The sequence below is a fragment of the Stegodyphus dumicola genome, chromosome 1 (assembly GCF_044657685.1).
Source record: "Stegodyphus dumicola isolate Sdum_Otavi_A_Nest chromosome 1, ASM4465768v1".
Lineage (NCBI taxonomy): Eukaryota > Metazoa > Arthropoda > Arachnida > Araneae > Eresidae > Stegodyphus > Stegodyphus dumicola.
Window position 1 is genome coordinate 265,840,267 of NC_140768.1, and position 26,032 is coordinate 265,866,298.

A 26,032-nucleotide genomic window follows, 5' to 3' on the forward strand; every position below is an offset into this window, starting at 1 on the left:
CTTGAACTTTCGATTATGTCAAATAGAATTTCTGATATATATTTATTAATATGTAAAGGATCTACAAAGCGAAAGTATATTTCAAAGTTCATTAAACAAAAAGTGGAATTGCTGCAAAAAATGGATAAAGGCATATCCTTTTTTTACCTAAACATTAAAGTTTGTTTAGATAAACTTTGTTTATCTTTAACGCGGGGGCGCGCAATGAATTTTAAGTTGATCTGTCAGCTCTATCCTTATCTTCAGGGCAGATGTTTTTATTTTATTTGGCTTATAATTCCTTACTAAATGTAGTATTTCATCTCGATGTACTCCGTTTTTGATATGATTTAAATCAAATTCCTCGTCATTTTAATTCGCTTCCGATAGCGAAGAAAGTGACAGAGGTTATTGAAAATGAAAAAATTTCAATTGACAAATTAGTCGGTAGACACAGCAATTATAGGACTTGAACAGCGGAACTTTGTAACTGAACAAGAAAGTATGTCTGTTTATAGAAGTAAAGAGAATGTATTATCACATAAAACGAAGCAACTTAAACAACTTACATTGAAAGAAATGTTTAATAAAGTAAACAAATAAATATTAAGCTTTTTTTTGTAAATTTTGATACCCTTTAGATCATAATTGTTCTTTATTTCATAAATTAGGGTTTCATATTTTTAATTTTGTAATTTCTGCATGCCATCTTCCCAGATTTAAACTGATGATCTATAATCCGGGAAAATCGATAATTCGGAATCGCCGAAGTCCCGACGAGTCCGGATTAACGACTTTTGACTGTATTTGAATTTTTATTATTGAATGGAATTTTTTGTTGTTGTTATTTTTGTTAATTTCTTCACTGAGCAAATGTTTTGTTTCTTTAATAAGAATAATTGTTAATATTACACATAACGGTAATTTGAAATGTTATAGTTCATTATGCTTCTTATAAACCTGGCTTAGAGATTTATTTCAATATTATCTTATTATTGTATTACAAGGCGTTCCAGTAATTTTTTTAGACACAATGAGTATTAAATTAATATTTTTTAACATCACTTACCTTTTACATATACTATTTTAATTATTTGTACACTGATTAAAAAGAAGTTATTCAAGGTAGTTGATGTATAGTCATTTTTCATTTTATATGTGTTATTGCATATGCTTTATTTCATATGGCAGTCAATTATTATGATTTAGAGTACATTTAGCTTTTATAAATATGCACATTTATACATGTACTGTAATACCTCGCATGTATTCCAACTAACATTGTGATGGCAGTTACCATAAGACCAAAAGTGCTATATTTGTTCCCAGCAGTTCTCACCGCTAGAATAGCTAATCATCAAACACATAGACACAGATTTAAAACACTTTATTTTACCTCACCATTTGTGAGTGATTAAATTAAAATTTACAGCAATAACATTAACAGTCAATGTGGACCTGGTTTCAACACAATGCTTGCTTTTACAAAGGATATAAATCCAAAAATGTAAATCTAACCTATGCAGAATCTGTAAGATTACGTAGACCACAACAAAATTTTGGACACATATCTAAGGAAAGGAGTAAATTAATGGTTTGTTAGTGAAACTTAAATGCCACATTCATCCCTTCTAGAAGAAGAGCTTTGAATGAGGCCTTAAAGGAAATTTGTCAAAAGAGTTAAAAACCATAAATTATAATGCTTTTTTGTAGTCTTTTTTTCTTTCATTTTATTTATTTAAGTAAATTCTTGTGTAATCTATCCTTCCAGTTGTACCTGGAAGGAAAAAGACATTTTATAATACTTAAGCACACTATAATACATTTCATTTCACTATAACATATTTATTTTGATTAAAGACTTTCATTTTTATACAATCCTTTTATTTTTATCCTTTTATTTAAAATCCTTCTTAATCTTTATCTATGACCTTTGCGTTTCTTCTGAAAACGACATGGTGTATCTGTTGTCTTTTCTGGTATTGCTACCCTTACTCAGTTTTCCAAAACATGTTAGTACTAATTTCATTTTCTTGACAACACCTTAGCACCACAAAATCTACCCTAATGTCTACATGTCCTCTTTTACTTAGGTGTGTTGGCTGTAGATTCAGTTTATTTCATTCACAACTTATTCTCTTTCATATTTACTGAAAGTCAAAATACAATCACTGCTTATATCTTTACACATTATGCACAATTTAAATAATTAACTTCTGACCTTTCTAAATTTAACATTTGAACGCACATCTCATTTCAGAAACTTTTAAAATCTTTTCAAAATTAACATTTCAACTTGCATTATAGTTTCAAACAAATATGAATTCTTAAATTAATTATATACAATCTTTCATACTTAAATTGTTATATTTAATTTTGGCTAATTGCACTATTTTAAAATTTTCTACAATAAAATATATACTACTTTGTCTTAATTTTAAAAACACTCTTCTGTTTGAAATATTAACAAATACAGTCAAAAGTCGTTAATCCGGACTCGTCGGGACTTCGGTGATTCCGGATTATCGATTTTTTCCGGATTATATATCATCAGTTTAAATCTGGTAAGATCGCATGCAGAAATTATAAAATTAAAGATATGAAACTGTAATTTATGAAATAAAGAACAATTATGATCTAAAGGGTATCAAAATTTACAAAAAAAAAAGCTTAATATTTATTTGTTTACTTTATTAAACATTTCTTTCAATGTAAGTTATTTAAGTTGCTTCATTTTTTATGTGATAATACATTCTCTTTAATTCTATAAACAGACATAATTTCTTGTTCAGTTACAAAGTTCTGCTGTTCAAGTCCTATAATTGCTGTGTGGAGAATACCGACTAATTTGTCAATCGAAATTTTTTCGTTTTCAATACCCTCTGTCACTTTCTTCGCTTTCGGAAGCGAATTATAATGACGAGGAATTTGATCTAAATCATATCAAAGACGGAGTACATCGAGATGAAATACTACATTTAGTAAGGAATTGTAAGCCAAATAAAATGAAAACATCTGCCCTGAAGATAAGGATAGTGCTGACAGATCAACTTCCAATTCATTGCGCGCTGCGGCGTTAAAGATAAGGTTAGATAAACAAACGTTAAAGTTTAGATAAACAAAGGATATGCCTTTATCCATTTCTTGCAGCAATTCCAGTTTTTGTTTAATGTACTTCGAAACATACACTCGCTTTGTAGATCCTTTACATATTATTAAATATATATCAGAAATTCTATTTGACATAATCGAAAGTTCAAGCTTACTTTTATTGCTCTAACTGTCTGGAAAAAATAATAAGCCGAATCCAATTCGAAGATTAAGGAACAATGCAATCTGCAACATTAACTGAATTAGATAATTTTAGCTTAGGTTATACCGTCCGTTATACATTAAACGCACATTCGTAAACGTATTTTGCGCACGCGCACACGCGTATTCGCAGCCGTAAAGTTCTTACACCCATGCGTCAATGAGACGCATGCGCAGAAAGTTTGTAGCTTTGAGGTCCGAATCATAGATCATTCCGGATTATGGGTCTCCGAATTAATGACTTTTGACTGTATTAGCTTAGTTTTTATTTTTCCAATCCATTGCTTTTCGTGCTGTTCCACTCCCGCAGTCGATGTTGACACTAGTCCTGGAACTTTGTAGCTTGTAGATTCATAATCTTGTTGTATTTGCTTTGTTAATGATTCCTGTAGCTGCTCTGAGATGACACTCTGTGAAAGCAATGCCTTTCTATTCCCTTTTATGCTCCAACTTTAGCATTGAAGTCTTTACCACATAAATACATCACTACTGCAGCTTGAGCATATTGATCTTTTCATCAGTGAAGTAGTGGTCCATTCTCAGTTTCTACTTCCCCCCCCCTTCTTACTGTAGATTGCATTGTCTGTTAGTTGCTTGGGGCTGCAGCTCATGTAGGGTCTTTTGGCACTGAATTGGTCTCTTCATGGGCTTGTCATTTGGTTACTTTCACTGGCCGGACGGTCTTTCTAGGCTTTGATGGTAGTTGTTTTCTTTTCCGGCCCTGTTGCCAGACTGCCACCTTTTTCTTGGTTAATTTTCACATGAAGCTCCCTCTGTTTTTTTTATCATAATGCAGTTTTTACCTATTCTTGGTCTTTCATATGAAGTCTTTGCCTATTCTTGGTTTATTATCCAACATTTTGAGTGTCTAATTGATTTACATATGCATATCGTTTTGTTGATATTTGGGTTTCCCTCTTGCGCAAAAAACGGCTTCATTTTGGCCCAGCAATAGTTTTGCCTGAGATTTTTCCATTGCTTCATATTTTGCAAACCACAATGTGTATGCTAATTTTTCAGTATACAAATCTTGACCGCTGTGATATATTCTTACATAACAAAAAATTATTCATATATATTTCTGTTTACTCTCTCAGCAATATTTGACTGAAGTCTATATGGGGCCATTTTCATGTTTGATGTCCAGGTTTGTGCACAGTTTCTCAGAAATATTACTTCTAAATTGCAGTTCTTTATCCAAGATCATTTTTGGCTGAGCTGCATATTTTAAAATGTATTTCTTGTAAATGCGTTTTCTGCGACACTAGCTGAAGCATGATGCAATGGTATTAGTTAACATCACTTAAAATTACCAGCAATCACTAAGAAATAATGAGCTTTATTTACTTGACCTTTTAAGGTAAGAGCCTTAGAAAATCTGCACCTAAAATTTTATATAGGTAACTAGATCTTATATTATTTCAGAAGCTCACCATGTGAAATTTAAATATTTACCCTTCTGACGTGACACAGCGTTGGACATACTGACATGCAATTTGCAGTACTTGGGAAGAAGCTTCCTTCACTCTGTACTGTTTTGATCTCCCCCATATGTGTTGAAATGGGATTCTCATGTAGCTATTGTAAATCTTCTAGTAAAAAAATGGCTGGGATGCATGGTCTTAGTTCTAAGTTTTCCTTCATTGTTTTCCTATAAAATGAAATGTCATCGATTATTTCATAATGTTTGGCGTTACCCGTGATTCCTATTTCCTTCACTGCTTGAAATTTTCCTGAATCTTTTAAATATGCATAAAGTAGTGTGAATTCTGGATCATGCTGCAAATACTTAATCAGCGTTTTCCTAGAATCTAATATATGGCATTTCACTACATCTCCACTTTCACCTAACGTAATTCTTGGCAAAGTATCTGTTAATTTATTTTATCTTTCTGGTCAATGTTGACATTTCAGACTGTATTCTTGTAATTTCAAATTTCCATCTCATCATTCTTAGCATTAAATTTCTTGCTTTTTCCAACTTCATTAATGCTGCATGATTGGTGAATATTTCAGTTTATTTCTCCGAGGAATAAACTCTAGATTTTTTCATCACGTGCATACATGCCAGGGCTTCCTGTTTAGTCACAGAATAATTTCTTTCCAACGAATTCATAATTCTACTAAAATATGTTATCAGGTGCCCCTCTTGCATCACTGCTTCTATTGAAAAATAAGATGCATCCATATAAATTTGTAAGGTCATTTGTGAGTCATGCACTTTCAAAACTGGGCCTGTTTTAGGCTTTGGAAGGCCTTGTCTGCCTCTAGAGGCTATTTAAAACTTTTTTTTTTTGATACCAAAAGTGGCTCGGTAGCATCTGAAAAGTTTTGGGTAAATGCTCTATAATGCGATCATAATCCAAAGAATGATGTTAAATTTTTGGCAGTGTTTGGGCTGAAAAAAATTTTCACAGCAAGAGTTTTCAGCTTGTTTATTGTAATGCCTTGAGAGATCTTAAATCATAAATACTCTAACTCTTTACAAAAGTGCTTGCCACTCAGAATCTACATAAATTCTGGAATGAGCAAACCTTATGGCAAAAAAGAGTGTGAAAGGAAAGAATTAAATTAACGCTTTTTTTTGTAATAACTTATACAATACCAATGTCCAGAAATAAAGTAACAAACAGAAATTGTGTAATGTCTTAATAAAAGTACTTAAAAACTTTGGGGAGCATTTTATTCAAAATTTTATCCCTCGAAAAATGTAATAGTGATACAGAACAAAAATAGAAAGTTAAATTCTGGTGATATACAAATTTAGAGAAGATATAAAAAGTATAATATTACAAAGCTTCCAGAAAGAAGAGAATAATGAACATTACAGAGAGAGAATTACAGAGCTTCCAGAAATAATGAAACTTGTCCACTTAAAGCAGCTATTTAACTCTTATTATAAATTATTATGCCATTGACAAAATTATTACAAAGTGTCTGTTGGAATAAATTCTATTCATTCACAATTGTTGAATTTAACTTAAGATGGGTCCTGGAAAGGGACTGACATGCTCCACTATGCCATTATTTCTCACTTGCTGTAGGTGGTTGAAATCCAAAGATCTCATTAGTTATTCCACCTGGCAAAATTCATGTTTGGGGAAATTTGGACTAGTCAGATTGTTTATGTTGGGTCATTCTTAGCAATTATTTATTTATTTATTTATTTTGTCTTTTGTTTGTGTCACCGTTGATTTGTATGAATAAGAAGTATGATACTATGTGGCCCAATGCCCTTAAAGATGATAAATTTCCTTAAGGATGATTTTATTTTGTAGATGTCAGATGTCATAGCACAGTTGAAAAATTGCACTTATGCTTATTTCTGATATTTGGATCTGTTTCCAGGTGCAAACTCTAATTAATCATCTGCTACACATTTCCTTGTAAGTATTTTTAAGGCACACAGCTAGCTGTTGGGATTGAGCTCATGTTGTAGGTGTGGTTATGAGGCTTGTACATTAATTTTGGTTACAGCCACAATGTTTGTGTGCATGATTAACTGGGCCCATTTGTTGTACTGTGGGGCAGGGCACCATAGCACCTGTGATATTGCTTATCATTTGCCCCTAAGTAGGCAGAGATGCATGCCTTGGTCATGTCTGTGGCCATGTGGAAGTCCTGACATTTTCTGGCTTTCTTTACTGTAGCTTGTGTTTCCATCTGTTAGTACAAATGAGAAGTGTGGTGCTACATGGCCCCCAGCGTCCTTACAAATGATAAGTGACCTTAGGTATAGAACTGTCTGCTTCATACAAGATAGATGTTGTGCTGGCTTTGCAAACATGTACCTAAGCAATTATTTCCGATATTTTAGCAAGCATTGGATTAGTCTTAAGATCATTAGGGTGCCATAGATTTTTCATCAATTAAAATGGATTTATAACCTAATGGCATTTTAAAAATGCCTCAAATTACAGAGATCGTATTCCTGTGGTTCCTTCCTCTGTTGCAGACTTCAGTATTGTATGCTGTCCAGCATGATGTCTTCCCCAATCAAGCAGTTTGCTTCCTCATAAGTGTTGCTTTTCTTTATATTGAAGGAATAACAGCGTCCCATGATCTTTCTAGACGAAAAAACACATTGAAAATTAATTTTGACAATACTCAAGACTTGATTAACTTTACTCAATAAAGAACAAAACGAATGCTATTTGTACTAGTCCTTACAAACAATATTTGTAGATCCACTGCAAATGTGTTATTTCACGGAAGGGACTGAAAAGTGCTCACCACTGGCCAATTCGAATTTGTTTTTGCATAGTTTGTCCAAATTATTAAGGCAGCAGTGAAGCCAAGAAAGAGATGTCTGTTCTGTGCCCATCATTTAAAACCTGTTAGCAGTCTTATTGATATGTCAATACTGTTTGGTAATTTCGGCCTATTGTTGTAAGGATACTATGAGATCGATGGAACCATTTCTGTAACATACATATCCTATTTTTGAACATTGAGAACAGGTCTGAGTAAACCATGTGTGATCATATTTTCTTTTCTCTTATAAATGTTAACATTTCACAGTCACTTGTAACTCTCTTGTAATTCTTCTTATCATAAGAAGAGTCTGAGTATTCCAAGTTTTAAAATATTTTCTTTAAAAAGTACGAGGGCAATCCCCAAAAAAAAGGTCTCCTATTTTTTGGGGACATAGAGAAAGTTTTAATACGGTTGTTGGCAACACTGTTGTGAGTGGTGCTTTCTCCGCTACCACATAAATACGCAGGCGCTTCGCTCGGATGCTCAGTCTTGGCTTGGCAGCCATTCGAAATGGAGCTCCCGATAAATGTTACCGCCAAGTGCGAAGTGCGCCCAGTTATTCAATTTTTGAACGCAAAAGGCGTTAAACCGGTTGAAATTCACCGCCTATTGACAGAAGTGTATGGACAGTCGTGCATGGATGTCAAAAACGTTCGCAAGTGGTGTAGAGAGTTTACAGCCGGTCGTACTGAAATTCATGATGAAGAAAGGAGCGGAAGGCCGTCAATTGCCGACGAAACAATCGCGAAAGTTGAGGGAGTTCCTCAACTTTCGCGATTGTTGAGTTCGTATTCGTTGAGTTTTGCGATTGTTGAGTTCATAAAATGCGTAAAGATCGGAGGATCATCTGGATGCTCCTGAAGCTCCTCAACGCTTCCTGAAGGGCATGGCGGCAAGCTGGTATGACATGGGCATTGTAAAACTGCCACAGCGTCTACAAAAATGCATCGACCGAAATGGCAATTATGTTGAAAAATAAAGCATTCTGCAATCTTTAAAGTGATGTAGCAATTATAGAAAATAAACTGTTCTTTGTATATCTAAAAATCTAGGAGACCTTTTTTTGGGGATTGGCCTCGTATGTTAAAAATATTTGATTTACTTAGTGAAGTGAATATTTATTAAGTGAAGAAAATGCTGTATCTTTCTTTCAAAATTACCTCATATTCAAATATATATACAGTCAAAAGTCGTTAATTCGGACACCCAAACAAACTTTCTGTGTGCCTGCGTCGAGTTGACCTTTGCGGCTGCGAATATGCGTGTGCGTGTGCTTAAAATACGTTTACGCATGCGCGTTTAATGTATAACGGACGTTATAAGCTAAGCTAAAATTATCTAATTCAGTTATGTTGCTGATTGCGTTGTTCCTTAATCTTCGAATTGGATCCGGCTTATTATTTTTTGCAGACTATTAGAGTAATTTTATAAAAGTAAGCTTGAACTTTTGATTATGTCAAATAGAATTTCCGATATATATTTACTAATATGTAAAGGATCTACAAAGCGAAAGTATGTTTCGAAGTCCATTAAACAAAAAGTGGAATTGCTGCAAAAAAGGGATAAAGACATATTCTTTGTTTATGTAACCATTCCGAAATCTGTTTATCAATTTCACGCTGCTCTGCGGCGGGTGTTGACAGTGGTGATAAAGGCAAAGCATGTTTTGCTTCCCTTAAATAAAGCTAAGACTAAACTAAATAAAATTCTTGCTTTATTCCGTAAATAAAATAAAAAAGATAACACTGTAGCCTTTACATTTAAAATCATTTAGTGAAAGCAAACTAGCATAATGCTAACTGATAATCACACAAGAGAACAAGAAAAACCAAGATTCGCCGATACCGGCGTACATACATACAACCTGCCGATCTTGACATCAGCGGCAACCACGTTAGCTTACCACCGATCGACCTCCGATCAAAATTTGCATGTGGAAAACTAAAGCCAACAAACGGCCCTCTTTTCCCCATGCAAAGACAAAAACAAAACTTTCACAGAAGTTCATAGTTCAATTCTATTATACGAAAACACTCGTTGTCTTTAAACACTGAAAACATCTAAACAAAACTTTCTTAAATTAACAGCAGTCGCTGCTTTTGTAAATAAGTCAGCAGTATTTAATTTACTGGTGATAAATTCAAGGTCAAGCACTTCATCATTTGCTAGTCTTCTAACAAAGTGGTATTTTACGTCTATGTGCTTGGTTCGGCGATTTTCTATTGGCGATCTAGAAAAATCAATGGCAGACTTGTTATCACAAAATAGTTTACACTCTCTTAAATTAAACTTTAAAATTTCATCTTGTAAGACATTTTTCGTCCACATTAATTCCTTCGCTGCTTCAGATAAAGTGATATACTCCGCTTCCATGGTTGGTAAACTTACACATTTTGTTTAACAGTTTTCCAGATTACCGGTACTTCATCTAAATATAATATAAATCCTCCCATGGACACGCGGTCATCTCTATTACTTGCATAATCAGCATCTGAATAACAATATAAATTTAGATGTTTAATCTTCGATAAGTTTAACTTATATAATTTAGTACTATTGAGATAACCAAGCAATTTCAACAATGCTTCCCAATGCCTAATTCCAGGATTCTCCTGAAATTGTGATAAGATATTCACTGCATATGTAATATCAGGCCTTGTCCTGTTAGCTACAAAAGCTAAACATCCTAACAGATTTCTAAAGGGTAATGTATGCATTTCCGCAACTTCTGCACTTGTAGATGGACAATCTAATTTTGTAAGAATAGTGCCCTTAGCTATGGGAAGTGAAGTTCTTGGTATCTGGAAATGTTTAAATTTTTCAAAAATTTCTTCGATATATTTTTGATGATGTATAAAAAACCCATTTTCATTCTCTAAGAATTCAATTCCAAGTAACGTTTTAGTTTTGCCTAATACTTTAAGATAAAAAAAACTTACTCAGCTGTGAAATTACTTTATCTATACTATATTGATCTTTACTAAAAATCACAATATCATCTGCATATAACAAGAGAATTACATTTGAACCCTTATAAACACAATTACACCATTGTATTTTCTTAAAATGTAGATTTTCTAAAGTACTTTCAAATTCACAAAACCATTCACGGCCGCTTTGATGTAGACCGTAAATGGCCTTGTGTAATAAACACACTTTATTTTTCTCTTCGATAAATCCCTCTGGTTGGGTCATATATATTTTCTCATTTAGGTTTGCATATAAATATGCGTTCTTTACATCTAACTGACAATTAGTCTATCCATATAAACATACCAGTATAGTGAAAAATATTCTTATGATTGAAAAATTTACTACAGGACTGTAAATGTCATCAAAATCTTCACCTCTTTTCTGCCTGAATCCCTGTGCTACTAAGCGTGCTTTGTATCTGACCACGTGATTCTTTTCATTTCTTTTTAGCGTATAGACCCATTTGTTTCCTATTATAGTTTTATTTTCTGGCTTTTCGACTAATTCCCAAACCTTTCTTTTCTTTATTGTGTTGATTTCTTCTTTCATTGCCTTATCCCATTCTTCGGCATTTACTGAGTTTTTGTGCTTCTTTAAAATTTTGTGTGATAACTATTTCTACGGAATTTGCCTCTTCAGACGCAGAGCTAGTCTCCTGTTCTACGAAATTAACTTTCCCCCGAGTATTCGTTTTTTCCACTAAAATCGAACTTATCCTTTTCATATTTAATATTTCTTGCCTCACAATACTTTTCAATATCATTATAGGATCTAAAACGGGTGTCTGTTCCCTCTACATAATAATATATGTCTGTACGTGTTCCATCTGGCCTTTTAACTGCTTTTCTTTGCCAGTTTAAGTCTGATACTTCTTTCAGAGTAGATTTGTCATCTGACAACTTTATTTCTTCTCTAGAAATTTCCTGTTCTTCATCTGATTCTGCTAATAGCTCAGATTCTTCTAGTCTTTTAAATTTAGGTTTTGATTTCTGTTCCAGGATGCCATTTGCTGCATACAGTTTTTCATCGAACTTCACATTACAGGTTTCTATTAATTTGCGTTCTTCTGGCAGCCATATCCTATAACCCCTAGTTTCCTTCGCATATCCTACCATGATTCCTTCTTTGCACCTCATTTATAATTTATTCCTAATCTGTTTTGGCATGCCAACATAGGCTTTACAACCAAATACTTTAAAATAAACAACACTGGGTTTTCTATTTAGGAACATTTCATAAGGGGTTTGGTTGCTTTTATGACATACTCTGTTCCACGTATGTACGAAACAGCCAAGAGCTTCTTCCCACCATTCTTTTCCCATTTTACCGTCATTAAGCATAGTTTTAACTGTGTCTAATGCCGTTCGGTTAAAACGTTCACACACACCATTCTCTTCTGGGGTGTACGCGTTCGTGCGTTCAACACTAATTCCATTTTCGGCTAAGTACCCTTCGAATTGCCTATTACAGAATTCCCCACCATTATCGGTGCGTATACTTATTAATTTTCTATTTGTCAGTCTTTCCATTTGCCTATGATAATTCTTAAAGTTGTAGAACGATTCGTTTTTATTTTTCATACAATACACTGTTACTAATCTACTATAGTCATCTACAATAGCAAGAAAATATTTACTCCCCCCCTTAGATGGAACTGGTAGTGGGCCACAAACGTCTAAATAAACCAACTGCAATGGTTTATCCGATCTCTTCGGAACAGATTTAAAAGTTATTCTACTAGATTTAGCAATAATACACGATTTACACCTCTCTTTTGGTTTTTCAATTTCTGGTAACCCTTTCACGCTTTGATTCTTACTAGTTTTCTTAATATAATCAAAATTTACGTGGCTAAATCTCCGATGCCATAGCATTGCATCGTCTATTTTATTTAACTTTCCAATTTCTATACCGTAACCAGCTTCCCTTTTATCTGTTGCATATCTAAATGGTTTTACGTGATAAAGTCCGTCACATCGTTTAGCGTAGCATCATCTATCCCAATTATTAAAGTATATCCACATCTTCCTTTTGAAATCACAAAATGAGTGCCAGCCTTTTCTAACCTTGCTCCCGATAATAAATTTCTTCTTAGATTTGGATTATATAACACATTATCTAACTCAATCCAATTTATTTGATTGCCTACTTTTACTGCAAATTTGACAGTACCCTTTCCTAATACTTTACTTTCACAATTTCCTACAGCTAAAGACATACGTATATCGTTTATTTCTTCAAAATTTGTCATTAAATTTCTATTATTACAGAAATGAGTTGTAGCTGCAGTATCTACGACCCAATTAAATTTATCTGTGTTACCTCCTTTATCTGTAGTTGTTACATAATTTTCTACTAACATTAATACTTTATCTTTAAATTGTCCATTTTTATCCTCTATTTTAAACTTCTGATTTTTACTTACATTTTCTTTACATTGAGCAATTAAGTGCCCAAATTTATGACATCTGAAACAAGGTCCTATTCTCATATTCCCCATTTTTTTTCTTAGATTTAGTTTTATTTTCAACTTTATCTTTCCCTGCGTTTAAACTAATAGTATTAAACACGCTTACCTTGCTGTCTTCTAAATCGGCAATTACCTGGCGAAGTCGGCTTTCTTCCCTTACCAGCTCTTCAGCAATTCTTTCCAACGTAAAATCTTCGTCCTTCCACCTATAGATCAATTGTACAATGCCGGAGTATTCCTCGGGTAATCTCCTTATTGCCTGGAATCCTTTAAAAAGATCTGCCAAGTTGTGACCAGCTTCAGCCAACTTCTTTGCAGTCATTCTTATTCTTGCGATGAATAATCCCATTTCTTCATTTGGCGTATATCTAATACTAAAAAATTCATCCAATAACTGAATTATCCTTGCTCTTGTTTTGAGTTCGAATTGCTTCTGTAGAACTTCCCACACTTCTTTACCGCTTGAACATTCTTGTATCAGCGGCCTGAACTCAGCTTTAATTCCGTAATATAATGTAGTGAAGGCTCTTTTCTCCCTCAGTGTGAACTCCTGCTTTTCACGCCTTGTTGCACTTTTATCTAATTCTTCTTCTTTGTCCTCTATGAAGCTCCAACAATTTCTATCTAGTAACAGCATTTTCATGTCGACTTTCCATCGATCCCAGTTGTCATGGTTTAACAACTCAAAACCTTCAGGTAGTAATGACATCTTCAATTAAGTGTGAGCACAATGACTTGAACAAACTTCTAAGACAGGTCAGCTTCTTTTCGTGGATAACGGCCCTCTTCACCTACATTCTTTCAATGCTGAGTTAAACTGGATGACTGATTAGCTATTGGTGCTGGGCCCATAACCCTGTTGACAGTGGTGAAAGCATGTTTTGCTTCCCTTAAATAAAGCTAAGACTAAACTAAATAAAATTCTTGCTTTATTCCGTAAATAAAATAAAAAAGCTAACACTGTAGCCTTTACATTTAAAATCATTTAGTGAAAGCAAACTAGCATAATGCTAACTGACAATCACACAAGAGAACAATAAAAACCAAGATTCGCCGATACCGGCGTACATATATATTATACTCGGCCAACCCGCTGATCTTGACGTCATCGGCCAATCATCGGCAACCACATTAGCTTACCGCCGATCGACCTCCGATCAAAATTTGCATGTGGAAAACTAAAGCCAACAGCGGGAACGCCGCGGTGCGCAATGAATTGGAAGTTGATCTGTCAGCTCTATCCTTATCTTCAGGGCAGATGTTTTTATTTTATTTGGCTTATAATTCCTTACTAAACGTAGTATTTCATCTCGATGTACTCTGTCTTTGATATGATTTAAATCAAATTCCTCGTCATTATAATTCACTTCCAATAGCGAAGAAAGTAAAGTAAACAAATAAATATTAAGCTTTTTTTTTTTTGTAAATTTTGATACCCTTTAAATCATAATTGTTCTTTATTTCATAAATTACGGTTTCATATTTTTAATTTTATAATTTCTGCATGCCATCTTACCAGATTTAAACTGATGATCTATAATCCGGAAAAATCGATAATCCAGAATCGTCGAAGTCCCGATGAGTCCGAATTAACGACTTTTGACTGGATTAACGACTTTTATATATATATATAAAAGGGCTGTTAAATAAAACTATGCTATCAATTAAAGTATTTGTAGGTGCAATGTGAAATGATGCAAGTGAAGGAAAAGCATATATTTTCAAAACTGGCTCAGTGGCTTAAGAATACTGTTTGTAAGACTACAATGATTTATTTACTATTGGGCAGAGGAACTGATGTTGACTAAATGGCGAAAGAAGCACCTTATTTTATGAAAGTTCAACTGTTGACTAGAACAGTTTTATCAAAGAGGTGTATTCTGTACTTTTAATATGACAACCAAAATAGGAGGCCCTGAAAAAGTTGTGGATATAAATGAAAATCTATTTGTATTAGGGGGGCGAACTGACATACATTTTCCTCAGCACTGCTTATTTGGAAGATTATGCCAAAAAACTGGTGCATTCTTTCTCGCTCAGGTTCCAAATAAAGGGACAATCACACTTGTACCAAAAATTGTCAACCGTGAACTAGAGGGATCGATGATCTATTGAGGCTGTTGGTGAGCATATAAAACAGAGAGATTGTGAAAAGCATTTAGCAACATTTTACTTTGAACCATAAATTTCATTTTATTGATCCAGCAATAGCTGCTCATATACAAAATGTTAAAAGATTGTCACTAAGTGGCAGAATAAAAGTCAATGAGAAATGGTTTGCCATTTTCATGAGTCTTACGTTGCATGAGTTCATATGGTAAAAACCCTTAGGATGAAAAAATGCTTCCAATGTCATGTCAGGCAATTGTGAACAAAATGTATGTGATAAGTAAACATGGAATTGCTGATAATCCTGGTGTATGCCATAATAATAAGGAACTGACACTTAAAATGACTTGTGATTTATCTGACAATGTTCTCTGGATATGAAAAAAATTTCACTTTACCCGTATTATTGTAAATAGTCACTTTCCCTCACTTTAGCATGAAATGGATAAGTTAAATACATTAATCATTCAGAATTAATTAAGTTAAGAGAAATAAATACAAATTTTTACTTATTATTGGCATATATTTAAAATTTTTTTGAAAACTGCGTTTCTTATCATAACTTCACATCAGTTGTAAATATAAAATGAATTAGCAGTGTCTTATGAAAATGTCATAAGACTGTTATTTCTACTAGAAAATTAGAACTTGCTTTAAGTATGCAAATATTAACTTAGACTTTTTTAAGATATGCATTTTTTTTGTGAAAATGGTTTTCAAAATATAAAAACATGCGCAGAATCTGAATATTGTTAAATGATAATATGTGTGCAAAATAGTAATTTATGGGCATTTGACTTTTTATTGCAGATAAATTGCCTAAAATTATATGTACAAAAATTTATAAAATTATAAAATTATGATTTATGTACATTTACCTTTATGACTATAGATAACTGGTATAAAAATGTTATATATAAAATATTAAAAGATGAATAAAGAAATAATTAGGTCAAACAGGCTGCAGGAATGCCTTTCTGTGGCTTTCTTTTTAATCAAGATTTCAAATTAATGTGTTTCTAATTGATAAAAATTATTAAATCACGGTAGATTATAAAAATTTTTTGTTTTATATGCTGCTGAATTATGAATTTAGATAAGTCTCCATCAGCATCCAGGGCAATAAAGCATCTTGTTATGGTTATTATTATTCCAGATCTAATATAATAATTAATCTTTATGTGTATTGTTTTTTATTTTCTTTTGGCAAATTATGAACATGAGCTTGTTTTATCAAGTGAACTGGGTTTTCTAATCTAGCAGATACAAAGTCAAAACATTGTGTACTTCAAAACGCCAGTTTGGGAGTCTTTGAATTAAAGATGACATTTAATGCAATGTATTTTGTTAGCAATAGCTTTTATTAAAGTTTGACAAGTTGTCACATAGACTGGTGGATCAAATGACATTTTAAATGGTTGATAATAAATCCTTGTGTTTGCTCCAAAACTATGGGAAATGTTTCAATTATTTTTCTTTATTAATGATGTAATAATTTCTAGATAATACGAATATATATTTTATCATAAAAATGTATTGAGCCATTTTAAATAATAAATAACTGATTATGATTTTAAACATAATTTTGTTTTAAAATTATTTATTTTAATTTGTGATCTTTTTTTTTTTAGTCCAAAGGGGCAATTTGCCCAGAAGAACTATTAATTTTGTTTTGGCATTTTGCATTGATTCACTGCAAGTATTGTTTCACTTTTCAAATTGTTGCCACCAAATATTATCGCCCTGTATCATATTTAAATAATGAAGAATCTGCATAAATGTATGCATTGTGATAAAACAATGGTACCTAGAGCCATCAAATTTTGAGTAATGTAATCCTCCTGCAAATATGGGCATCTATTTGCCCAAATTTGAAATTTGGAATTTGTTTTATTATTGATTTTTTATTTTATAAAACGTTAACGAATTTTTAATTAACAAACTAAAGGATTTCAAAGCTAGCAATGGCAGTGCTGTACAGGAAAAACATTTTTATCTCCAGCGTGTGAGACTGTATCAGAAGTTCTAAAGATATGCTCATTTTAAAATTATTTTGCGATATTGCTCTTGAACTGAATTTTATGGTTTAAGTGCGAAGAACATGATATTTAATAAAAATAAAGGTAACACACAAAATATTAGAAAAATGCTCCTGTGGATGTATTTTAAAATCTGAAACCAGAATTTTTTTACTTTCTTGTACGAAGTAAAAAGGAAGTATTGTAATCGCGAAAAGTTTCAGGCAGCATATTTCAATGAAAATATCCATTTTGACCGCTTTCAAATGCAATTTAACAATGTTTTTACATGATATTTGTATGTAAGGACAGAATAAAATACTCTTTTCCTTCAAAAAAGTTATAAAACTGCTTTAAAATTAATTCTGAAGAGAATTTTTCGTGGCGTCTGTACGAACGTATGTACGTACCTCGCATAACTGAAAAACGAGTAGCCTCAGAACGTTGAAATTTTGTATATAGGACTGCTATAACATGTAGATGTTCACCTCGTATTTTGGTTGCACTCGGCTGCATCAAACGTATATAAATATATTTATATATATATCCACTCTGTTACCCGGCTCAGTGATCTCAGTTTCTTTACTCTTATATGTTTGTAAATTGTACATTTTTTGCTTTAAAAATAATTGTATTATGTTGTTTTTATCTTCCGGTTAAGATTTTTATGCCTTTAGTAAATCTGTATGCAATATTTTTAGAATTATCAACAATTTTAAAGTTGTCTAAGTGCCGCTAAGCCTTTTTTTTATGGCGGCCATTGATGTTTACATTTGAAACAGGAGACTAGTGGATTTGTTGCCAATCTAGAGAAACTTAACTTCGCAACAACAAAGACAACGCATTCATTTATTATTGCCAATTAAATCATGCTTAATTCTTTCTAGAATTTTTTCGAGGAAATAAGTGTTTAAGATTTACTTCGTAATTTTTAATATAGATATTTTGAGTTTTTATGTATTTTTGCCTTCTCGCGAAGTCAGAACTGAGTTAATTAACTGAGAAATACTCAATCGTCTGTGAAAAACTGTTTCTTTTTTGTTTTGTTTTCTTAATTTCTTTTATACATCATTCTAGCTTTATTATAGTATTTGAATAGAACATGTGACAACGATTAGATAATTCTATTCTTTAAATGATATAAATTTTGTGCATTATGAGTTATAATATGAAAGAAATACATAAGTTAACTGTTATATAATTTTTGGTATATAATTATTATATAAGTTAACTGTTATATAATTATTAATACTGTTAAGTGAATCTAGCGCTAGAGTGTCGCTATGGTAAACAAATACTAGAGTGAATTTTAAAGAATGCATTTATTCTATTGTGGTTTATGCGCTGTCGGCGAAGTAGATTTAATTCAATCCAATAAGTTTAAATGAAATGCAAGAAAAAATGCGTATAATTTAATATTCCGTACAAGGAAGTCATGTGGTGTACACATCAGAATTTTTTTTGTATGTATTAGTATTTTCTTAAACTGTTCTTGTTTGCTTCAGTTTTAATTTAAAAAAATTTTAAGCAAAAGTAATTTATTCTTAATTATTATGTATTTTTTATGAGATTTATGACATCTTTTATATGTTAGGAATGTGAAGAAATTTTGAAAAATATTGAGAGTGCAGAGTTGCAAGCTCGACGCCAAATGGCAAAAAATGTGACTGAGAAAGGGGTATGTTTTTGATTTTATATCTGCACAAGTATAAAGCAACATTGCATTATAGTAGAGACAGTAATAATTTGATATTTTATACAAATGAAAAGCATTCTAATTTCTGTTGTACAAAATACCTGCATTGTATAGAATAATAAAATAGGTTGTGGTGCAAGAATCATGCTTATGACTCTCACATGGGGGAAAAAAACACTTTTTGAAAATTTGTAATCAAATATTATTACAGCAATGCATCATCTATATATATATATATTTCTTATAAACTTGCAAAGTATAGATATTTGTGGTGTCCAGCATATGTTGTGGTATGTTTCATTTTTTCACTTATGCCTTTCTGAGCTTATGAAAAGGTCTACAATGCAGTTATAATCTTTTAACAGATCTATCAAGTACAACTGTAGCCTACTGAATTGGATTTAAATTTAATTAGTGGAATGGAGCTAAACACTACAGATGCTTGCCATTCATTTTTTCCAGGTATTCATCTATTGGATTTGATCTTTGTGGCTGAAGTCATTCTCCATGGAAAAGTATCTGGCCTTTCTAGGTATTTATGGAAACACAAGTGTAATTAATGTCATAGGAGCTTTAAATTTAGTTGATTATGGCAAAACACGCAAAGGCTATTTACTTAAAAGAGATGCCTAGATAATAGACTTTCTAAGGGAAATTATTTGTGTTAACATTACACATGGGGTAAACCACAATGAGATACATCAAAGAGCCATTCTGTTATAATCACCCTATTAATAACATGTAGGACCATCTTTGGCCCTCAAAACTGCCAGCACACGGTATGACATTGAATCCACAAGGTGCTGATACGTTGTCTGAGGTATCTGGTACCAAGTGCTTATCAACTGATCCTTCAATTTCTCACACATTGCGAGGAAGTAGTGTGGCAGCACGAACTTGGTTTTCCAGGTGGGACCACAAATGTTCTATTGGATTAATGTCAGGTGAATTTGAAGGTCAAGACATGACTTGAAAGTTATTGGAATGTTCCTCGAACCACTCCCTGATGATTTGACCCTCATGACTTGGTGCAATATCCTGTTAATAAACACCATCCCCAGCTGGAAATACTGTTGTCATGAATGGGTGAACCTGGTCTGCAAAGATGTTCATGTAGCACACAGATTGTTCAAGGATTGTTCTAAGGGATTGTTCTAAGGGGATTATGGGTCCTAATGTGCTCCATGAAAACATTGCCCACACCATAATACCATCTCATCCAACTGTGCATCCGGGAGCCAGGGTTTCATTTGGAAATCGGTGTATTAACACACGCCCGTGGATGTGATGGACCAGAAAATGTGATTCATTGGACCATGCAGCTTTTTTCCAGTCTTTTAATGTCCAATTCCGATGTTTCTTGGTCCATTGCAGATGCAGCTGGCAATAATGTGCAATCAGTGTAGGGACATGCGTGCGCCTCTGGCTGCGTAAGCCCATACGCAGCAATGCATATTGCTGCCCATATGTGCATTGCTGCATATGAGCCAATTCAGTAAGCCCATATGCTGCAGTGCATGCCGCACACTGTGTTGAGATATACTGTCTGGGTTGCCACTGTTGTAGCTGATGGTGATTTCGGCTGTTGTAGCTCTTCGGTCATGGTGAAAAATGCATAGGAATCTCCACTTTTCTCTGGAATCAGTGTGCCATCGACGACACACTGCTGCCCTGCGCCTTATTTCACCATCCATACACCACTTTCGATAAGTGCTTATAACAACTGCACGTGAACAGCCCACTAAACACGGCGTTTCTGATATTGATGTTCCCGGTCACTGAGCAGTAATGATTTGATCTTTATTGAAGTCTGATAAATCAGTTGCTGTTCCCATAATGTTGCAAATTGTGCTATTATGTTTGGAAAGACAATGTGTAGCCACTTTATATACTCCAATATCAGCCACTCATGCCCACTGGTTTTGTTCCTGGGCTAGCCCATTGTTATAAACGGTGGGTGGTCATAATGTAATGGCTGTCAGTGTATATGCAGCTAGCTTTTTTTGTTGGGCTTTGAATCTGCTGCTAGGAAGTCAGCCAGAGCATTTCTTTCCCTCACTAGTTGGTGCTAGTGGCTCCAAGAGCAAGCAGAATTTAACTTTTTTTGTTGGCATGCTTACCCAGAGTTCAGTTTTGAATTTTTTTCTTTCTGATATAAGAATGTAGGAAATGCCAGTTTAGCCTCTTTGTTCCTTTTTAGTTTTACAGCCACCAGACAATACAATGAAATAGAGAATGAGTACGGTATCTCCTGCTCTACTGGGCTGATTGACAATATTCAAATTGCGTTTTTCATGTCTCGGAAGCGCAAACTAGGATATGTATTAGATATATAGCACTGTTCTCTATAGGTATTTTGACACAAAATCGGACTTTTTCTGAAATGACATGCCAATTTTATTCCATATTTCAATTCTATGACTCAAATTATGCGTAAATATTAAATTTTGAGAAATTTGGTGCGAAATTTATGGAGAAATTTAAAACTTTATCTTGGCGGATTTTTTTCAATTTGCGGCAAGAATACTACTTAGCGAACTTCTTAATTTTTAGCAACCTATTTTCCTTTATTTTTTGTCATTGTAAACGAGGGGGAAAAAGGTTATGTTCATTACTTTCAAATAATTTTAACATAGTGCGTGAACCACATTTGCCATTATTATCGCTTGTAACGAATATGCCAAATTTCAAAGCATGACAGTGTGTAAATTCACATATATCTTAGGAAATTTTGAATAAAAAAACTCTTAATTTTTTTCAGGTGAGCCTAGAAATACATCTGTTTTTAAGATGATGTTAAAAAATTATAGGTCACAATACATTTTTTTTTCAAAAAATTAAAAAAAAAAGTATCTAAAAATAAATCCCAAAAAATGTTCAAATCATATTTGGACTAAGCCTAAATTTTGAATTCTGGAAGAACGAATCAAGTAAGTTTAATAAAAAAGAGGTATTAATAAATATGTATCAATTAACATTGATGAGCTAAAATTTTGAGAGCTGATTTTTTAAAATCTACTCGTACAATTTTTACAAAACTTCGTAGTTTGCCACAAGTTGATTCATAGAATCAAAATATGGGAAAAAATGGGGAAGTCATTTCAGAAAAAATTAGATATTGCGTCAGAATGCATATATTAGAACAATACTATATATACATATAATGCAAATCTAATACATATCCTAAGTCGCGCTTTCGAACATGTTGAATTTTGTCAATTGGCATAGTAGAATGGAAGATATAAAATTGTCTGCCCCCCCCCGCAATGTGTACATCGTGTTGTAAATATGCCGCCGAAATAAAAGTTTGTCATCTACTGTATGGAGATCTTTTTTACAGCTTGAACCCTATCACTGTGAGGTATTTATTGTAACTTGTCTACAATAAACAGGTAATGGCTTATTTATATATAAATATTTTATATAAAATATTTAAATATACATATATTATTATACTTATATATTCATACATATATTATTTCAGACTTATTAAATGTTTTCTCATCTTCATGCAAAAATATGTTATGATACTTAGAATTACATTTTGACTGAGAACAATAATTTTTGGTTCTGCAGTTCCTTTTGAAACAAAGAAACCACCTATTAGAATCTTTAAAATTCCTTTTTCTTTCTTTCTGCCACATAACACATTTTCCCAAAATATGGTCTTCCCTTCCACAAAATAAACAAGAGCAGCTGCAATTCTGTTTACATTATGGGAATGAATAGTTAGGTTGGTGTTGAAAAAATAACAAGTGGGAAAATTGTTTTGTTTTTCATTAGGTGGAATAAAATGCTTTTCAGGGAAATTCACATAACTCTTAGACGATTTCCCATTTTAGAAATTTTGCGAGGTCTTCAGTATTAAAGCTTCCTTCATCTGCTTTCTGATGAGCAAAATCAAGCGTTATATCCATAGGAATGCATTTCACTAATAAAGGATAAAGTTCTGTATGATTCAATTTTGATTTCGAATGAATTTAGCGACCTTACTTCTACGTTTCAGATATCATATAATTCACTTAAAGCATGATAATCATTCAAACCTCGAACAAGTTGTAAATTGAACAGTTTATGTATGTGCGAATTACTAAGGAAATCTTTTCAACCAAATCTTGCTTTAAGAATTTAAGCACTTTGGCATAATTCTCTCTCTGGAGATAAGGGAAATCATTCAACATTTTTTGTAGCTACACCTCCTAATATACTAAACAAATAATTGAACTTATCAACTTTACATAATGTTTCATTTTTGTTTATTGCCATATCAGAAGTATTATAAAAATTTTGTTGCTTTTCAGAATTTCCATAGGCAACATAACATTATAATCAGAACTTCTATTAACAATATCAGAAATAATAGATATGTTATAATTTTCATGTGAAGAACTATTAGAAACTAGTGGAATGTGCAGGCAAGCCTCCACTTTATTCACGCATCGTTTTTGTTAATCGTGACTGTGAAAAGACAATGCTTGAAGGGATTCCTCAACCGGTTTCTTCCTCTCTTCTGCTGTTGGAGTTAGGAGGCGAAGCACGGTTTTCTGGCCTGTTCCTTCCCTGCTGACGTCATGTGCCATTTTTCTTTTCTTCAAATGCTGCTTGAAAGAACCATGCAAATTTTTGTGAAATTAATTCACCTTGCCGATAAATGACTGATGCTCCAAATTTGTATAAGATTGCTGCTGCTATATATATATATATATATATATATATTTTTTACTGTCTAGCAAGAAAGACACAAAAATGTTTTTACTGGTGTGTTCTTGTTCATCTACCTCATGGATCCACTTAATTTTAGTGTGCACATGCTTTTTCTAATGTTTGAAGAAATAGGTATGTCAACTGTTCTTGCTAGTTGACTACCCAAAAATTTAATGGTTGTACTTCTTCAGAACTATTTTTGGCTGATGGACAACGATTTATTTGTGCCGATGAGTTCAGCAGTATTATTGTAATATTTGTTAGGTCACGTGTTATATAGATCTGATAAGGGAAATGTGTAAGTAGCAGCGTGTTTTATTTGTTTATGTGGGTAATGCTATCATTTAAATTTTCATGAATGTTCAATCTAAAATAGTGATGCTGAAAAAAATATAATTAATTCACTTGTGATATTTTTGGTTCTCATTATTCTGCGTAAGTTTTTTAATTATGTTTTCATTCCTAGATCTCACATTTCATCTCACTTTTATATGTATCTATAGTTTATTGCGGACACAACGTAATCTTAGTCGTAATTGATGATTTGAGGATTTAAATATTTTAACATTTGACTCCCATTACACATTATCTTACTACAACTTCCTTTTTAATTTAACAATTTTATGCTCCTGGAATGCCATTTTGCAATCTTTTCTTTGTATTCCAGGGCATTTTCGATTTCGGTTTCAATGGTGTTTACATCTGTTAAATTTGTTTTTTCATCTAACTCTTTCAAAGAAACTGCTTTTAGTTTAAAAATTTCTAATTGTTCTTCTATGTCTTCAATATTACAAGAAGCAGTTAAAAATCCAGTGAAGCCTGTTAGTTTAGTTATGGCTGAACAGATAACTTTTTGTTCTTTCTTGAATTTTGCAAGTTCTGCTTCAGCCACTTTCATTATGTTTAAACTTCAGTTTCGAACAAAATGAATTGAACAAAATACTTCTTGCTTTTTCTGATGAATCACTTGCATAATAACAAATGTCTTATGGACTTTTGATGCTTATTTCAGGAATCGTAATCGGTTATAAATATATCTGTCATTCTGACACCACTATTGTATATCTGTTGTGGGGTGGGTTCAAGATATATTTAACAAAAACATGATGTGATATGGGCATTTTCATATAGCATAGGTGTTAATAGGATGTTGTTAAAATGCTGACAAAAACAAATATAGTTTACATAAAGTTAGTAATATAATATTCTGCTGGCATACAGCATGTAACATCCATTATCGTAACATTCTCTTCTATTCTATAATCTCAACTCACAGTTGCATGATAGAGAGGCAAAAAAGCTCGCTGTTCATGTAGAAGGCCGTATGCGGGGTGTTCATCAAATCATCCTAATCATAATCTTAGGTTTTTTTTTAAATGAATTAAAACTCGTGTTTCAGTTCTTAAGATTATACATATTAAATGAAATATTTAATGCACATGAGTACTTTAAAATATATTTTAATAATTTAAAATTTAAGTATTATAATACTTAAAAATATATTTTAACATGGTGCTTTAAAATTTAAATATTACAGGGTACTTTAAAATATTTAATGCACATGAGTAAATGTAAACATAATAGAGTTTCATTAAATGGCATTTATGGCCCACTAGTGAATGGAGGAATTTGCTACACAATGTGGAAAAAGCTAGTTGCAGCGCTGTACAAGGGCTCTTTGCAAATATAACTTACTTTTTAAATATGTTTCTTATAGGTGAGCTATATTTATTTATGAAATAAGAATATTCAGTCATAGGTTTTCACATTAATTAACAAATTATTATTATTATTTAAAATACTATAACCTCTTTCTTTAGTCTTCATCAGAATGCAAATTAGTTGTGGAGTATTCAAGCCAAGAGTTTGAATATTTTAGAGTTAGAACTTCTATTTTAGAGTTAGAAACCTCGATTACAATTCATGTCCTGTTACTAGCTGTGTCAAAGTTTATTCTGGCTGTAGCCATTTAGCTAGCCAACTTTGAAAATGCACTGTAAATTAATTGAGCCAGCTGAAATAGATCACTTTGTGTAGTTTCTGACTAACATAAAGTGACTTTGTGTAGTCTCTCATATTTAAATTTAAATTTGAGCTCATGTTATTTTAAATATTCCAAAGTGGCGGAGTTTCATTCTCTGGCACAAATAGTGCATTCTGTTAAATATCAAGAGCTAATGTGGGTGGATAATAATAATCAAGAGGTGGAATAATTCATTCCACCTCTTGTTAAAGATGAACTATCCTACTGTTTAATAAAATATTCTTTAGGGAAAGTCCACGTGCTGTAGCAGAACTTGCATCAAACACCACTCATAATTTAGTACTAAGTCTATCTGGTCTGTAAATACAGTGATGAGGCATGTAATATGAAAAACTGGAGTTATCTAAATTAGAAATTTGTTTCGAGTGTCCCAATGTGTGGTAGTGGTATTCATTAATAAATTCTTCATACAAAGTTTTCAAAGTTGAATAGTGTGAGAAACGCTTAAGTAAATAATTTTTTGTTATTTT

At 32.7% G+C, this 26,032-nt stretch overlaps 1 protein-coding gene across 3 annotated transcripts in view; it reads left to right on the plus strand.

The window, feature by feature from the left end:
- LOC118198688 (uncharacterized) overlaps positions 1-26,032 on the plus strand; it is a 140,718-nt gene that overhangs the window by 44,851 nt on the left and 69,835 nt on the right. For all 3 annotated transcript variants that reach the window (XM_035370431.2, XM_035370432.2, XM_085806485.1), the window contains one exon: positions 18,713-18,796. In XM_035370431.2, coding sequence (XP_035226322.2) covers positions 18,713-18,796 — 84 coding nt within the window. The remainder of the gene's footprint in view (positions 1-18,712; positions 18,797-26,032) is intronic.